Below are 16496 nucleotides of genomic sequence, written 5' to 3' on the forward strand. Positions count from 1 at the left end.
ATGTCAGAGAGTTTGTGTGTCTGGGGCTGACAGGTGCCACACAGTGTTTGATGCAAACGGGCATCAGACGAGCCTCGGATCTCCTGCCAAGGCCGCAATGCTCTCTTCTCATCTCTTCTCATCGCATTCATGCCAGTCTGCTTAATGAGAGAGGAGACATGCATACACATGATCCATATACAGTAGAGTAGGTGCATATGATGTGACACACACACATATGCACACAGCCCTCACACCCAAAGTGTTTCTTCCTCTCTTTCTCCTTACGACACACACACACACACACACACACACACACACACACACACACATACAAACCTAGCCTTTTCTGGTAAGCATGCACACACACACACACACGTAAACATGATAATGAATCCCAGTCTGACCACCCACATTGGAGCAGTGGGTGGAATGGATACCAATCAGTAAGACTAATGCAGAGGAGAAAGACGGTAGCGCATTTGTCTCCTCACAGCACACTATTAATATGCCTAATATAATAGAGCGAGGGATGGGGAAGAGAGGATAGAGTGATAGAGGGTGGGGTGAAGGGAATGAGAGCAAAGTACTGAGGAAGACAGAAAAAAACAGAGCTAAGAAGGTACACACAAAGGCATGAAAAAGGAACTAAAGCATAAAGTAAAGAGAAAGGAAAAAGAAAAAGAGGAAGTGATGGGAAGATGTAGCGGTTGTGGAGAAAGTCTACTGCAATTAAAGGGTCGGATGATGCATCGCTCCTTTAGCATCAGTATAGCCACAAGGACGCCAGCCTTGTCTAGACAAAGTCCCCTAATCAAGTTACCAATCCTTCCTCCATACAACGAGATAGAACATCGGGGCGTGGCTAAGTGTGTGTGTCTCCTCCTACACACACACGCACACCCAAAGACACACAGATATTGCCATAGCAACGCTGACAGTACTACCCAGAAGGAGAGGCAGCAATGTGGCAGCCTGTCCTTGGAGATAGAAAGCAACAGCACTAGCACAGCTTTATTACTGCGCTAACAGGGACTCTGCCCAGACCCCACCCTCCATCTCCTGCTCCTATAATGGTAAAAGTTATTTTTTTTAGCTGTATTTTACTGAAAATCGCTGAAAATATTACCTTAAATGCAATCGGTAACGCAGTCTATTAGGTCAGGTTTTTAATTTAGAAACGAAAATTAACATTCACAGATTTGTACTTTTCCTCACCAGTTCTTTGCTGGTGTTAGTAACAACAACAGTGTGGAGTCAGTTCTATCTCAATTGAGAACCAGCCCACAATTCAACAGGTTTAAGGGCCATTGATTATGTAATACAATAAGCAGAGTTAGCAGAGTAGCTTTCAAGTCACACTAACATTAACATGAAAGTAATTTAGGGTTTTATGGTCCCGCTAGAAATAGACAGAAGGACAGACGCCCATGAATACTGTAATGAAGCAAAAAACAGTTGAACGAATCACACTAAGAACAATCCCCTCCTACCACGCAGGCCCCCTACCCTTCTCTGTCCTTTCATCGTCATAACTGCGGCTTGTAAAAATAACTGAGTGCATTTGCCCATTTGGCTATGACAAAAATGTCTGCACAGTCAGAGGCCCGTCACTGTGCACATTTATAGTCCAATATGTTGACTGACTCGCTGTATAAGGGCATTAAAGTCATGTGACTAAGTCCACCGAATTTAGCCACGGGCCCACAGAGAAGATCATCACTGGAATTGATAATGAATGTTTCTGCACCAACGCCTGGATTAGAAAAAGTTAGTTAAATGTTCTGATAAATGTTACTATCATGTGTAGTTTAATGTAGTTTGTAATGAAGTTGTGACACATTACTGTAACGTGATATGTTAAGCTGCAGTCAGTGATGAAGTGTGACTATGAAAAGCTTTTCTAAAGCTTGAACTGAAATAGTAGAGTTCATTCAGATTATTATGGTGAGGCAATTATGACCTTTAATTCACTGTTAGTTTCTCAAATTACAAGCTTCCCTTTATGTTGTCTGCCCTCTTAATTCTAAATGTCCTAATATAGTATATAGTTTCTATATCGCATATAATCTATATGCATGCATATCTACCAGCAAGGACATTTAATGCAAGTATTTCTATGCACATGTACGTACAGGCATGCTTATAGCTATATATTTGTGTGAACCAGTGTCCAGTCATTATACTCACACGGTAGATGCCCATTTTGTATTTGACACTGTAAGGTCCTAGTAGATCAAACGTCAGTTATATAGCTCTGAAAAAGTTTATAGCTAAACTTGTTACATTTAATTACAGCAAGCTAAATTTAGTATGATCAATGACCCGACCATTCTGTTTTCCGACTCTGTGCTGGGGGCTTCAAATTGGCCTGGGTAATCCTCTGGTGCACTTTTGAAGAAAGAATTCAAGTGTTTTGCAAATTTTGCAAAAATAGTGCCATGATTCGTCATGTAGAACGGCCACAATAAAATGACGTACAAGCAGAGTGCAACGGCCAGCGCAACACAAAATTTGGGGCCTTCGCTCTAGGCAGCGCATGCCGCGTCCTATGGGAAAGGGCCTTTAATCCGACGAATGATAAGAAGTGTGCTTTTGCATAGGCACACTTAATAATTCTATGGTGTGAACATTAGAGTAAATAAAGACCCTTGGACAAAGATACTAAAAGATTACTGATAAACATGGTCAAATAGCTGTGAACAGCTTCAGGCAAATACAAAGCATCCTGCCAAAGGCCAATATACAGACCTTCTATGAGAGGTCAGTGGGGCCATCGTGGACATGAGGGAAAGGAGCAGCTGGTGACTAGGGTAAAGTGGGAGCTACAGACTGCTGACCACTGGGAGGATGGCATTTGGGTTATATATAGACTGGAATGGTTTAGCCTTAACGTGGAACTGTCTACACAGTGCAGACAGCACTGGAAGGCTGAGGTCACATCCTGAGTACTGTAAATAGTACATATTGTGACGAAAGGTAAAGAGAGAGAGAGAAAGCGTGTGTGTTTTTTTTAACTTACACCCTTCATATATATCCGTTGGGATGTGGACGGCAGTTGTGTTGTAGGAGACGTCTCGTTTGAAGTCTGGGTCAAAACTGAAATCCTCGGGAATGTATGGGATCCTCTTCTTCTCCTTTCCATCTTTCTTCCCTTCTGTATCTGACTCGCTTTCTATCCCACTAAGCTACACATGAAAATAAAGAAGAATAGCAGAATTTGATATTTTAAAATCGCATGGAAAACATTTTTGGCTTTATGTGTGTACACTGTAAAATTACTGCATAGTACGTGTAGTATCTTCATGTAATGGATAATGTATGCTAAATGTTATGCAGTGATAGATAAATGCCAGTATCTAGATAGAAGTAGATAGAAAGGGGAGAGTCAAACAGAGAGTGACATTAGTGTGCAGTGGGTGTGTGGTTGTTTCCCACTGGGGCTGTGGAGAGGAATTAGATGTCGAAATCTGTTTATCAAAGCAGACAAATGATGTCCAAGGCCAGGAGAGGCATTAAATGCGTGATGCACTAAACATGAACTGGCCCTAATCCATAAAAAAAAAACCCTGTCTCATAAACACAAGTCAAATATTAGTACAAGCACAAAACAGCTTTTGTGGCATGCACAAATTTGTACTAACAGAGATTTATTTGCATAAATTTTAAAGTGTTACAGTTCTTAAAGGCTACAATGAAAACTCAAATCAGTTTTTCCCCATTGTAACAATGCAACAATGCTGCTTGATGTGGATGGCTTGTAGGATTTTACTGGAGAATTGGCATCACATCAAATTGCTCAAGTTGTACTTACGCCGTCTTTGGCATTGTAGTAATTGATTTTCTCGACCTGCAAAAACACCAAAACAGGAAAATATCAATAACGCATGACAAGAAATACACAAACTCTTACACAAACAAAGCATCTAATGCTGGTCCAAATCTTAAAGGTGTTTTACCAAGATTACCCTCACAGATGGCCATGCTTAAAAGGGTGTGGTGTTTCCTTATTGCTCCCAGTCTTGCCACATTGTGCACTACCTGGAGTACACACTGGTATATGTCAGTGCAGTGTAAAACTAAGTGTACAAGCAGCTAACAAGTTGACCTGTCACTGACAGCAGCAGAAAGTGTGTATTTCAGTGACCAAAACAGAAAAGGTTTATCATCAGGAGAGCATGAATGTCCTAATTCTACACGTAGCACGAAGAGCGAAAGATTTCAATTAAAAAATTAAGGTTCCTATCCTAATTCCTGTTACCACTGGGATTCCATTCTGCAACGATGGGTCACTGGAGGCTAATCACCAAATAGCTTAATAAAATTCTGTATCTCAATAAATCATGTTCAACCTCAAAAGAAAAAAGAAAAGAAAAGAAACAGAAAGCAGATGAACAAAACTTTAAAAAAAAAATGCTAAAGCTAGTCTCAAAAACCATAACAGGGCATCTGAATCTCTCAGTTTAACATTGCACCTGCTACTTTTCCCTGCAATCCAAGTGAGTTTGCGTCTGATACTGAGCAGCAGTGAAGTAAGTGGTGTTGTTTTGCTCTTACACTGCTGGGCTTGCTGTCGGTACATGGGCTAGCAGAGTGATAACAAGCTAGCCTAGCTGTTGACGTAAGAATGCCCCGGAGCCACAGAGATGGTTCACTGATTCCAACCACCTGCATACCACCTCTGAAGTGGCACGCCAACAGGACAGCAACTGCTCCTGCCACTAACACTGCTGTGTTAGCTTAAAGAGTTTGTAATTATCTCACACACAAGTGATTTAGCAGGGCAAACTGTGCCAAACACAAACATCTGCTCTCCATTTTTCTGCTTTGACTGCTCCAATATACCAGAAAACTTATGAGATCAACTATATATGCAATGTGTGCCACAACACACCCATACACACAAGTTAATAACAGCAGACTGTCTCATGATGTTTTGTGTCAGGTGACGTTAGTGCAGACAATTTGCACATTAAGGTCACACCATCATACCTCCCAAAGGAGAAAACTGTGTGCAAGAACACTTAATGTGTGAGACAGGCAAAGGAGATGAAGGGAGCGTAAGAACCAAAAAGTGAATACATACATAACAAACGTGTATGTTGTGTGTATGATCTATCTTATCTGAATATGCATATGCTTATTAATGTATTGCATCTCATTTCACACAGGTACACCTGCAGTTCATTTTTACATTTTTAAACACCAAATGACTCATTTAATGTGCTATCCACTTAGAAAAAACTTGAACATCATCTGTTCCCACCAGTTATGGTGCTTTCCATCACTACTTTCTGTCAACCGTCATAAAAGGCGACCTTTGTTTTCTCAGGTAGGTCGTAAAGCATTATATTTACATTTTAAGCAGCATAACATTTGGGACTTTAATCCTACTCTTACATGAAGTATATCAATGCGATAAGTGAATACCAAATGCAAACACAAACAACAGCAAAAGGATTAAAAATGATTATGATGCACTGACACATGCAAATGTGCTGTTCTTACTGCAGCTGGCACTGGCTTTCAAGTGTCAGCAGGAAGAGGTGTCCAGCATTACTGACCCAGTTATCAAAGGTGACAGACAGAGAAGACACAGGCACATACACACACAAACATACACCACTCACAATGCTCCACTTGCTATTTCAATAAATGTACTATTATCACATTAAGATGATATTTTTCATGTCTTAGTATGGTGGCAACAGTCATGGTAAAAGTACACTCTCTGTCAATTCTTTGCGCATCAGGACATATCGCACCATGTCATCATTTATTTAACAAAAATTAAGTAAAAAAGACGAAATGCAGAAGCAGTGTGTAAAAAGAATACACCTGGTCTGGAACATTTAGGTGTGTTATTGTAACAAAATGCCAAGAAGAAGCCATGAAGACATTTGCTTATAATGCACAGCACCTTGTTTGGTGAGAACCAAAGCTCATCAGCACAAACAGCTCATACCGACTGCCAAGCACGGGTGATGATTTGGGCAGTCACTAAGTCAACCATGAACTCCTCAGCATACCAAACTATTTCAGAGTCAAATGGCAATCTGTCCAGTGGCTTAAAGCTCGGCAGGACAATGATCCCAAGCAAAAGAATGGCTGAAAAACAAAAGAATCAAGGTGTTGCAATAGCCCAGTCAAAGCACAGACCTCATCTCATTTTAAAATGTTGGGACCTTAACAGAGTTGTGAATACATCTATGCCCACAAACCTCAATGAACTGAAGCAAACTTGTGATGAAGAGTAGACCAAAACTCCTCCACACAAAGTCATACAAAAAACGATTAATTTATAGCTTTAGCAACTTTAGCTGCTAATGCTAAAACTGCTAAAGTAGCTCTTAGCATCTATTGTGTATTTGGTGTTTCCACAGGCTTCCTCTGCATTTTGGCTTCGTTTTTGTTAAATAGATAACAGCATGGTGTATTATGTGTTTTTGTTATGTTACTGGACTTGGTATAGACAAGATCATTTTTATTATGTCCTGAAAGGCACAAATCATAGAATTGACAGACAACTGACTGATTATACAATATGAAAACACACATCCTAAGTTATACTTTATAGTAATATTACAAATAATAGTCTTACTGAGTCCAAAGGGAAGACATGAATGATATACACAGAATCTGGACAGAGTATTATATTAACCTCTTGTTAATGCTAAAGAATCCTAAACACAGACACGTACACTAAAGAGCCACAGGTTCACATAGGGATAAGCTGTTTCAGTTGAATTGGGCTGAGGTGTATGAAACTATCACCTTTTGTTTACCGCATAACAATTGCAATGCATGATGTTTGTACAGTGAATACATTTAGATGCAATAAACTCTGCATGACTCTTAGCTTTTATATTTTATATTTCTTTGGTTAATTTGTTCAAGAATCCCTGTCACATTATCTCCAGAATAATTACATTTGCTAGCCAAACATAAAGGGCGAAAAGGATATCGAACTCAGTGAGTAATATAATAAATAAATCAAAACCCAGAGATCCATATCTCGCTGTCTATTTTCAAAGCACAAGAAAGTATGCACGGCATTGAATAATCTTTAAATATAATGTTGAATAATGTTTAAGCTGATTTTTCCTCCAAATCTCCCCCACTATAAAACGTACAAAGAAGGTCATTTTTTATGTGTAAATCGGCTGGAGGAGATAAAATTTATCATTTCCGTTTATTATGAAAAAGTTAGATCTAAAACACTGGGCTTGCTTTCAGGCAAAGCAATTCAATGAGTAAACACTCTTCTTATTATATGCTGTAAGTAATACTAAGATTACTGGAGAGCAATCGCTGTGTGCGTGTGAGTGTGCACCTATTCATCATAACTACCTTGGTAGTTTCCGCCTGTTATGTAAAATGATAAAATTCAATCAATATAGTCATTATAGCCCTATTGTGATTGGAATTAGATTTTCCTTCCAATTATTATGATAAGGATTATGAATCACATGTCCCTGCACCTCCCCTACATATGGAGCTCATCGAACCACTTGATCTGTATGTAGACAGCCTTGTTAATGAACATATTAGATAGATCATGCCCTGGCTGCTCACTCACGTCGCTGTCGTCCTGCCACACGTGTTGCATCTGAAGCTTTTCTGCTTCTGTTGCCAGCCTCTAAAAGAAGACAGACAGAAAGAGAGTAGAAGAGAAAAACACATTATGTAAGACCATTTTAATATTATAAAAACCTCTGAATTCTTTTGACTCTAAGGCAGCAACGAAAAAACTACAACTAAGTCAGCTAGAGAAATGGTGATCATAAAAATTAAATGCAGCAGATTTCATATGATTCTTAGCCAGAGTGTATTTCAAGGGAAAATACCACATTTCCCTCGAATACCTTCAGGTATGAATTAGAACCATTGACACCGAGTTGTGCTAAAATTAGACACCCACCTTCCATCTTCTCCCGAGATCTGATCATAATGACTAGGTTAATGGGTTTATAATGGTCCCAGTTTTTAATCTGTACATGGTCCAGAAATTCACTGTATTATTAACTGCCCTTGGGAAATATGAAATCCAGCTCTTTCTGCTTTTGTGTATGTCGCTATGAGTTTCGTGTCACACCCACACACACACACACACACACACACACAAAATAGGCACGTAATCTGATGGGGGCAAAGGAGTAAATTAATTCACTGTATCAACCCACTCCTCTTCTCATTCCATAATATAATTTTGCAGTAAGATTAAACACGACAGTCGCAAGAATCAGCGAGGCAGCACAAAGTCTGACTGTGAATCCCAGGATGGGATATTAGTCACAGTGTTTGTGATGAAAAATCAAGCTTCAAACACGATTTAGGCACGATTTGGAATCACTTAAACAAAATTACTGAATATAACACCAGATAGCTAATATTCTTGTTGCCATACAATAAGATATATTACACAGAGCTGATCTTTTTATGCAAGGGACAAAAGTCTAACGGAAATCACAGATAATGAGACAAACTTTAAAGTCGCAACACATCATTTTAGCTATTTGGGAGAGTTGCCATTAGTTACCAAGTAAAACAAAAGCACTTGTTCTGTTATCGTTGAACAATTGGCCCCACATTTTCCTGGTGGTAGACAGAACTTCATATCAAAACACAAGTAAGAAGCATGAACATGCACCAAATATTGCACGTTACTGGAAAGCTAGAAAAAAAAAAGCCTCTGCTGATTTAAAATATCAATGTCCATAAAAAGAAAGAAAGAAAGAAAGAAATTAGATAAAACAAGCAGAAAGAGTAGCAGCTGCTCACATATTTGACTTCACATTACTAGTTATGCTTGTGCTCCGTACCCCATTATGCTTTCTGGAAGCTGAAAGCATCGCAAACCACGCTCTGGTTGTGTCTCATTAGGGGGAAATTTAGCAGCAGCTTTAAGAGATGGCGGGAGCAAAGGTGAAAACGCGCTACCGCTATGTCTGTGCAGTTATGGTAGGGGGGAAAAAAGGCTTCGGTATAGCTTTAATACACGGCATGTGGGCTACTTATAGGGAAAATATGTATACAACGTTCCTGGTAGCCACCTGCTCTGTCATTGCTCTGTTAGACAAGTTTTATGTTTATGACTCTCCACATGCACACAATCCCCCCCCCTTTTTTTTTTTTGAGGTATATGAGTCTTGGCAGTGGGGTCATTCTGGTCTTTTTATTTGCACATGCACAAACACACAGTGCCTTTGTAGATTTTGTTTCTAGTTGCCAGTGGCAACCAGGCTGCATGGACTTAATGGGAATATCCTGTCAGTTTCCAGTCAGGTCACTAATGGTGCAAAGACAAATCAGTTTGTGTGTCGTTTCTGTGGTCACAAACCCACAGATGGCCATTTACTGTGGAAGCACTCCCATTTTAGCTCCAAGCATTATCGAAAGAATGAAACATGATAAGAAGACAAGGGCTTTGTGTGCATTTCTGTTGTCCGCACAAAAGCAATTTGCAAAGCATTTTCATCACATTCACATCATGTAAGTCTAGATATCAGTCGCAGCAGGTGAATGAAACTCATTCCAGCATACCTGCTCACACGTTACTAAGAAAACATAGTGTTCAGTACTTAAACACATACAGAATGCAGCTGCTCAACTTAACCATACACAGATGTCCACGTAACAACACAACAATAATGTGGTTGCATACAGTAAGTTTGCACACGCTCATAAGTGGGGATATGACAGCATACAAAATTAACCAATCACGCAAATATTTCCTCACATTTATGGATTTGCATGTCACAGCATAACTATGGCATGCAAAGAGCTTACAAAATCATTAAAGGGATCTTATTCCTGAAAGGTATGAGACAGTCATCAACAATTGAAGAATTACTACATTTCCAAGTATGAACATTTCTCCAAAACTGAACTGAAACCAACAATACTGGTCAGGAAGCCAGACAACTACATGCATGACGTCATGCACGATCACAAGTTAGAGCTGAGGCTTTAATCAAAGTAGATGGAATTATAAACAGTTCCAAATACCACTCGGTTTTTATACAAAACCTTCAGGCATCTGCTAGAAAGCAGGCGATTATGATGAATTTTATCTTTCAGTAGAACAATGACACACAGCATACAGTGGGGCAAAAAAGTATTTAGTCAGCCACCGATTGTGCAAGTTCCCCCACCTAAAATGATGACAGAGGTCAGTAATTTGCACCAGAGGTACACTTCAACTGTGAGAGACAGAATGTGAAAAAAAAATCCATGAATCCACATGGTAGGATTTGTAAAGAATTTATTTGTAAATCAGGGTGGAAAATAAGTATTTGGTCAATAACAAAAATACAACTCAATACTTTGTAACATAACCTTTGTTGGCAATAACAGAGGTCAAACGTTTACTATAGGTCTTTACCAGGTTTGCACACACAGTAGCTGGTATTTTGGCCCATTCCTCCATGCAGATCTTCTCGAGAGCAGTGATGTTTTGGAGCTGTCGCCGAGCAACACGGACTTTCAACTCCCGCCACAGATTTTCTATGGGGTTGAGGTCTGGAGACTGGCTAGGCCACTCCAGGACTTTCAAATGCTTCTTACGGAGCCACTCCTTTGTTGCCCGGGCGGTGTGTTGTGGATCATTGTCATATTGGAAGACCCAGCCTCGTTTCATCTTCAAAGTTCTCACTGATGGAAGGAGGTTTTGGCTCAAAATCTCACGATACATGGCCCCATTCATTCTGTCCTTAACACGGATCAGTCGTCCTGTCCCCTTGGCAGAAAAACAGCCCCATAGCATGATGTTTCCACCCCCATGCTTCACAGTAGGTATGGTGTTCTTGGGATGCAACTCAGTATTCTTCTTCCTCCAAACACGACGAGTTGAGTTTATACCAAAAAGTTCTACTTTGGTTTCATCTGACCACATGACATTCTCCCAATCCTCTGCTGTATCATCCATGTGCTCTCTGGCAAACTTCAGACGGGCCTGGACATGCACTGGCTTCAGCAGCGGAACACGTCTGGCACTGCGGGATTTGATTCCCTGCCGTTGTAGTGTGTTACTGATGGTGACCTTTGTTACTTTGGTCCCAGCTCTCTGCAGGTCATTCACCAGGTCCCCCCGTGTGGTTCTGGGATCTTTGCTCACCGTTCTCATGATCATTTTGACCCCACGGGATGAGATCTTGCGTGGAGCCCCAGATCGAGGGAGATTATCAGTGGTCTTGTATGTCTTCCATTTTCTGATGATTGCTACCACATTTGATTTTTTCACACCAAGCTGCTTGCCTATTGTAGATTCACTCTTCCCAGTCTGGTGCAGGTCTACAATACTTTTCCTGGTGTCCTTCAAAAGCTCTTTGGTCTTGGCCATGGCGGAGTTTGGAGTCTGACTGTTTGAGGCTGTGGACAGGTGTCTTTTATACAGATGATGAGTTCAAACAGGTGCCATTCATACAGGTAACGAGTGGGAGACAGAAAAGCTTCTTACAGAAGACGTTACAGGTCTGTGAGAGCCAGAGATTTTCCTTGTTTGAGGTGACCAAATACTTATTTTCCACCCTAATTTACGAATCAATTCTTTACAAATCCTACCATGTGGATTCATGGATTTTTTTTTCACATTCTGTCTCTCACAGTTGAAGTGTACCTCTGGTGCAAATTACTGACCTCTGTCATCATTTTAAGTGGGGGAACTTGCACAATCGGTGGCTGACTAAATACTTTTTTGCCCCACTGTATATCTGAATCAACATCCAAATCTGGCCTCACCAGAAGAAGATTAAAGTTTTGGAATGGCCCAGCCAGAGCCCAGACCTGAATCCCACTGAAAATCTGTGAAATGAGCTGAATAGGGCTGTGCACAGGAGAAGCCCTCACACTCTGACAGATTTGGAGCAATACTGCAAAGAAGAGTGGCCAAATTTTTGCCAAGTTAAGATGCGGCATGCTAATTCCTACCCAAAAAGACTGACTGCTATATCACAATCAAAAGATGCTCCAACAAAATAAAAAGGGTATGCATACTGATCTTATTCCTTCCACTGAAATATTTCTTTGTTTTTTAATTAAAAGCTATGGATTACAGAGAGATACCTTCTCACAGGCATTTGTATTTACTATCATTTTACTTGGTATTTCCCTGCAGGCGAGACCTGCTGACCTACCTTTGACTCCTTTCACCCAGTAGTTAAAGGTGCCAGGTTGAATTTCAAGCAGCTGTACACACACACAAACACATGGCACAGGAAAAGGCATTTATAAGGATCTCAGCAGCAGATCGGGAGGTGAAGGGGTCAAAAGTGCCCAGCAGTTTCTTCCACCTTGTAGCTTCTCTTTTATGTTGAATCCACAGCCTCGCAGTGCCTTTCTACTCCTTTAAGCAGTTAAAGGTTTTTTAGAATTTACTGCTCAAAGTGCAACATAAACACATGTCAAACAGTACATAAAAGAAAAATGCAACACCAGTTATCTTACAATACATAATGAGAAGATGTTGAAATAAGGATTTGCTAACAAGCTGGCATAGAAATATACAATATGAGCAAATTTCTTTTAGCAAGACTAATGAGAACATTGTTGCGTTAGTGAGAAGATAATGAAAATGTAGTTTCATGCCTTAGAACCAAGTTACTTCAAGTTAGGGACCATCCACTTTTGTGGGACAGTCAAATACAGGTGAATTCATTAGGACAGACATGCTACTGAATATGAGTTTTACTGATATATGTGCCAAAATGCTAAATTCAAATTGGCGCTACATCGCTGACATTTAGCAAATAAGAAAGAAAAAAATGTTTAACCAGCTTCAAGTGACCACTTCAGAACAGATCTTTCATAAATCCACTGAATACTTGGACACAGCCTGTGTACGCTTGCACGTGTTTTTCTTCTGCTCGGAGAAAATGAGTCATGTCTTCTGTAATTCCTTTAATCTCCTTCTGATGTCACTCGACGATGAGGCAAACTGAATGTGTTATGCTACAAAAATGTCATTTCTGAGGACCCAGAGCAATAAAAACCCATGAACTATGTGAGCTATAAACATTATGGCATGTATAAACTGAGCTGGCCTCAAAAGAATGACAAATAATGTGTAACTTTGCCCAAAAACAACAACAACTAACTCCAAACAAGAACTCTGTAGATTTATAGTGTATATTTTCTATTTGTTTTAGTCAGGGTTGCTATCTTTAGCACACTGTTGGAGGATAAATGTGGAAGAAGCTCTCTACTGATCAATAACACCTCACATTATGTTTTAATGCAAGGATGATTTGCCTGATGGAGATGAGTCTTTATATGTCGTAGTAAGGGTGGAGTATAGAAAGCAATGGAAAGAGTTTAAAGCCGAAGAAAAATGATAAAATTACAGTTAATGTATGTAAACTCTTATAATCACTGAGTCCCTCACACATGCTCTCTCTTTTTTATCCTTTGTCTGTGATCTAAGAACACTGGATTAAATATTGTGCTCTGAAACTCCTGTGATTTTGTAAGCACCACACAGAGATGTACTGTGTAAACATGCTTGCTTTACTGACACACGCTCCTGGCAGCCTGATTAGAGCATCTAGTACTGCCAGGACAGCACACACACCTGCCATCTCACTGATGTGTAGGGAGGCACGGGAGAGCAGAGGAAACATGAGCATCTGCTGTTGTGACTGGCAGCACTTTAGTCAGATCTATCCTGCTCAGCCTGTAGGGAGCCAGGAGGAGAGTGGTGAGAAAAAAGTGGTGAGAGAGGACATACATTTGCACACATTGCGCGCGCACACACACACACACACACACACACACACACACACACACACACACACACACACACACACACAGGCACCAGAAGGAAAACAACTGTACAGTGAGTGCATGCAAGTTGACAAATTAACCCTATCTACACAACTCTGGTCTTTTAGAGAAGACATCACTCTCACCAACATACTAACTTAGCATGAAGTGACTTGTTAGAGACTGGTGCTGATCCACTGCTGTGCTGTGGTTTGACAGCTCATCTCTCCTGCAGCAAACTCTTCCAGCCGACCATGCTATCTGTGTGCCAGCTGGCTGCAAACAACTCCCAATTACAGCTGTACCCAGCTGGAAAGTTGATGTGACGGTTCTGCACATGGACACACCTACAGCCACTCACTGATTCGCTGTATGTTTTGAAAGAAAGGTTACCATTTTGATCGTCAGCGATTTGGCTTTACATATAACTATTTACGGATCACAACAAGAACTAGTTGAATGGTGCTTACTTTAGCTCTTTCCTGAAGCGTGACGGAGCAGAGGCAGTGTTTTTGACCGAAACACTCACACACTGTGATAGCTACTGTTGCTGATTCAATTAAAAAGCACAATTTGACCAATATAAAGCAATTTTTAAAAAACAACAACAACAAAAACAATGAAAACGGTCTTTTTCTGAGGCACTGCTATTGTTGCCTATATCTGAATGGGACTAAATGTGACAGACAGAGGGAGATAGAGTTATAATGAACAAGAAATCAAATGTGCACTCCCCTCTGTATACATATACTGTATATCTGATAAGTTTCATGTAGGAAAACAGAGATGACAAACACAAAGCCGGAGCACTGCGACAGCTGGGCTGACAAAAGCAGCTAGACACACAAATACACACACAAGCACACACAGTCCAGGAAGTGGTGAATAATGAGTCACTAGTGGCCAAAATCTCTCTCTCTTTCTCACACACACACACACACACACACACACACACACACACGCACACACACACACGTGCACTCTTTATCTCATTGAGTCAATATTTCAAATATTAATGCTCATTAAGAAAGACAGGATTATGTTTGCACAATATTGCATCATGTCATTTAAAGCCTCTTAAAATCCCTACTGTGTGAATTCCATACTGACGCTGTAACATCAAATGAAATCTATTAAACTGCAATATGTTTTGCAAAAGTTCTGGAGCCAAACTATCTGTTTTGGATACTCTTTGCATATGTGTGTATGTTGTTGTTCACTTTATATGTTTTAGAGTCCTTGGGCATACATAGCATTACTCAGTGACTAAGGGCACAGTGTCCTGAGATTAACTGCAAGTATAGGAACTACAGTTGGGAATTGTCTTGCATTTTCCATTCATAACCATTCAGTGATTAAATGAAATGCTGTAATGACTGCAGATAATTAATCATATATTTCTAGAAGCTAATTGACATGTGATGATTTTTTGGAGGATTACTTTGTTACAACCAAACAAGCAACTTATGATCCAGAACAGAATTAGCAGACAAACTGAAGACAATTCACCTATGATGTGATGAAGTGCGTCCCATTATTGGATTTGTTAACTATTTGGGCAAGAAACCTCTTTTATAGAGTCATTAAATTGACAGTGAAAACACATGAAAATTGCGTTGAATTATTATCCTTTTGAATGATTTGCTCAACATAGTTTACAAGATCTTTACATTTTCTTCAGCTATGTTTATATGGTGTCTGATTTCATATCAACTGTGAGCTGCCTGACCCCCGAGGCAGTGAAGCGGCTATAAAAACACGAAATCAAGTCAGTGGATTCAGTAGTGTTTAATTTAAAAGTTCCTTTCTAAAATAATTTCTTGTTTTTCCTGAGAGGTGGTCTAATGCCTTTGCGAAATGCTGTAATTTGACACCAATATTTGCAGTTATCGCCTGTACGATATCAGCCAAATATAACGCCACTTTGTTCGTTTCAATTGTACAATTTCTAGAAGACTGTTTTGAAGTGTGATGATTTTTTTTTTAAATATTTTGATTTAAAATATTTTCTCAGTTCACACAAATTCACAGTTTAAAAAGGGCTTACAAAGAGTTTTTTATATCATAGCATGATGACAATATACATTTTCATATTCAGAAGAGATTCTGAATCCACATCTCAGTTTTAGTGCACCTAAGGTGTGAAAAACACACTCAAAAATTATTCAAGTTAGTCAATCTATTTTTATTTTATTTCTGAAAATGCCAAAAAATATTATTTTTAAGTTTTGTTTATGTAAGTTACGTTTTATGTATATAAAGTGTTTGCTTGTATAAATATGGTTCAAAAATATGCAAAACTGTTACGTAGAAAACACCAAAAACATTCAAATAAATCGACATAGGTCCCCATGATAGTAGTGGGAATTCTTGAGGTTCTCTACATCTATTAGCATAAGATTTGAAAAAATCTGAGATTTCCCATAACTTTATTTTCATGTGTGTTCTCTGAGTACTGTCCAATGCCATGTTTGATTGTTTATTTTTGCCTTTCTTGCCTTGCTTCTCACAAGAGGCAATATTCTAACACAGAGGTGTCAAACTCCAGGCCTCGAGGGCCGGTGTCCTGCAGATTTTAGATAACACCCTGGGTCAACACACCTTAATTGAATGATTAGTTCCTAACCAGACCTCCTTAGAAATTCAAGACATGTGGAGGAGGTAATTTAGCCATTTGAATAAGCTGTGTTGGATCAAGGACACATCTAAAACCTGCAGGAAACCGGCTCTCGAGGCTTGGGGTTCCCCAACCCATTCAC

At 39.7% G+C, this 16496-nt stretch overlaps 1 protein-coding gene across 1 annotated transcript in view; it reads right to left on the minus strand.

Annotated features, from left to right (window-relative positions):
• Positions 1–16496, minus strand: part of cacna2d1a (calcium channel, voltage-dependent, alpha 2/delta subunit 1a) — a 105583-nt gene that overhangs the window by 56226 nt on the left and 32861 nt on the right. The window contains exons 4-6 of the mRNA XM_085376892.1: positions 7559–7618; positions 3794–3829; positions 3002–3167 (exon numbers count right to left, since the gene is read on the minus strand). Coding sequence (XP_085233018.1) covers positions 3002–3167; positions 3794–3829; positions 7559–7618 — 262 coding nt within the window. The remainder of the gene's footprint in view (positions 1–3001; positions 3168–3793; positions 3830–7558; positions 7619–16496) is intronic.

The sequence above is a fragment of the Diplotaxodon limnothrissa genome, linkage group LG17 (assembly GCF_057381915.1).
Source record: "Diplotaxodon limnothrissa isolate DT_005_m linkage group LG17, D_limnothrissa_male_GT1.1, whole genome shotgun sequence".
Classification (NCBI taxonomy): domain Eukaryota; kingdom Metazoa; phylum Chordata; class Actinopteri; order Cichliformes; family Cichlidae; genus Diplotaxodon; species Diplotaxodon limnothrissa.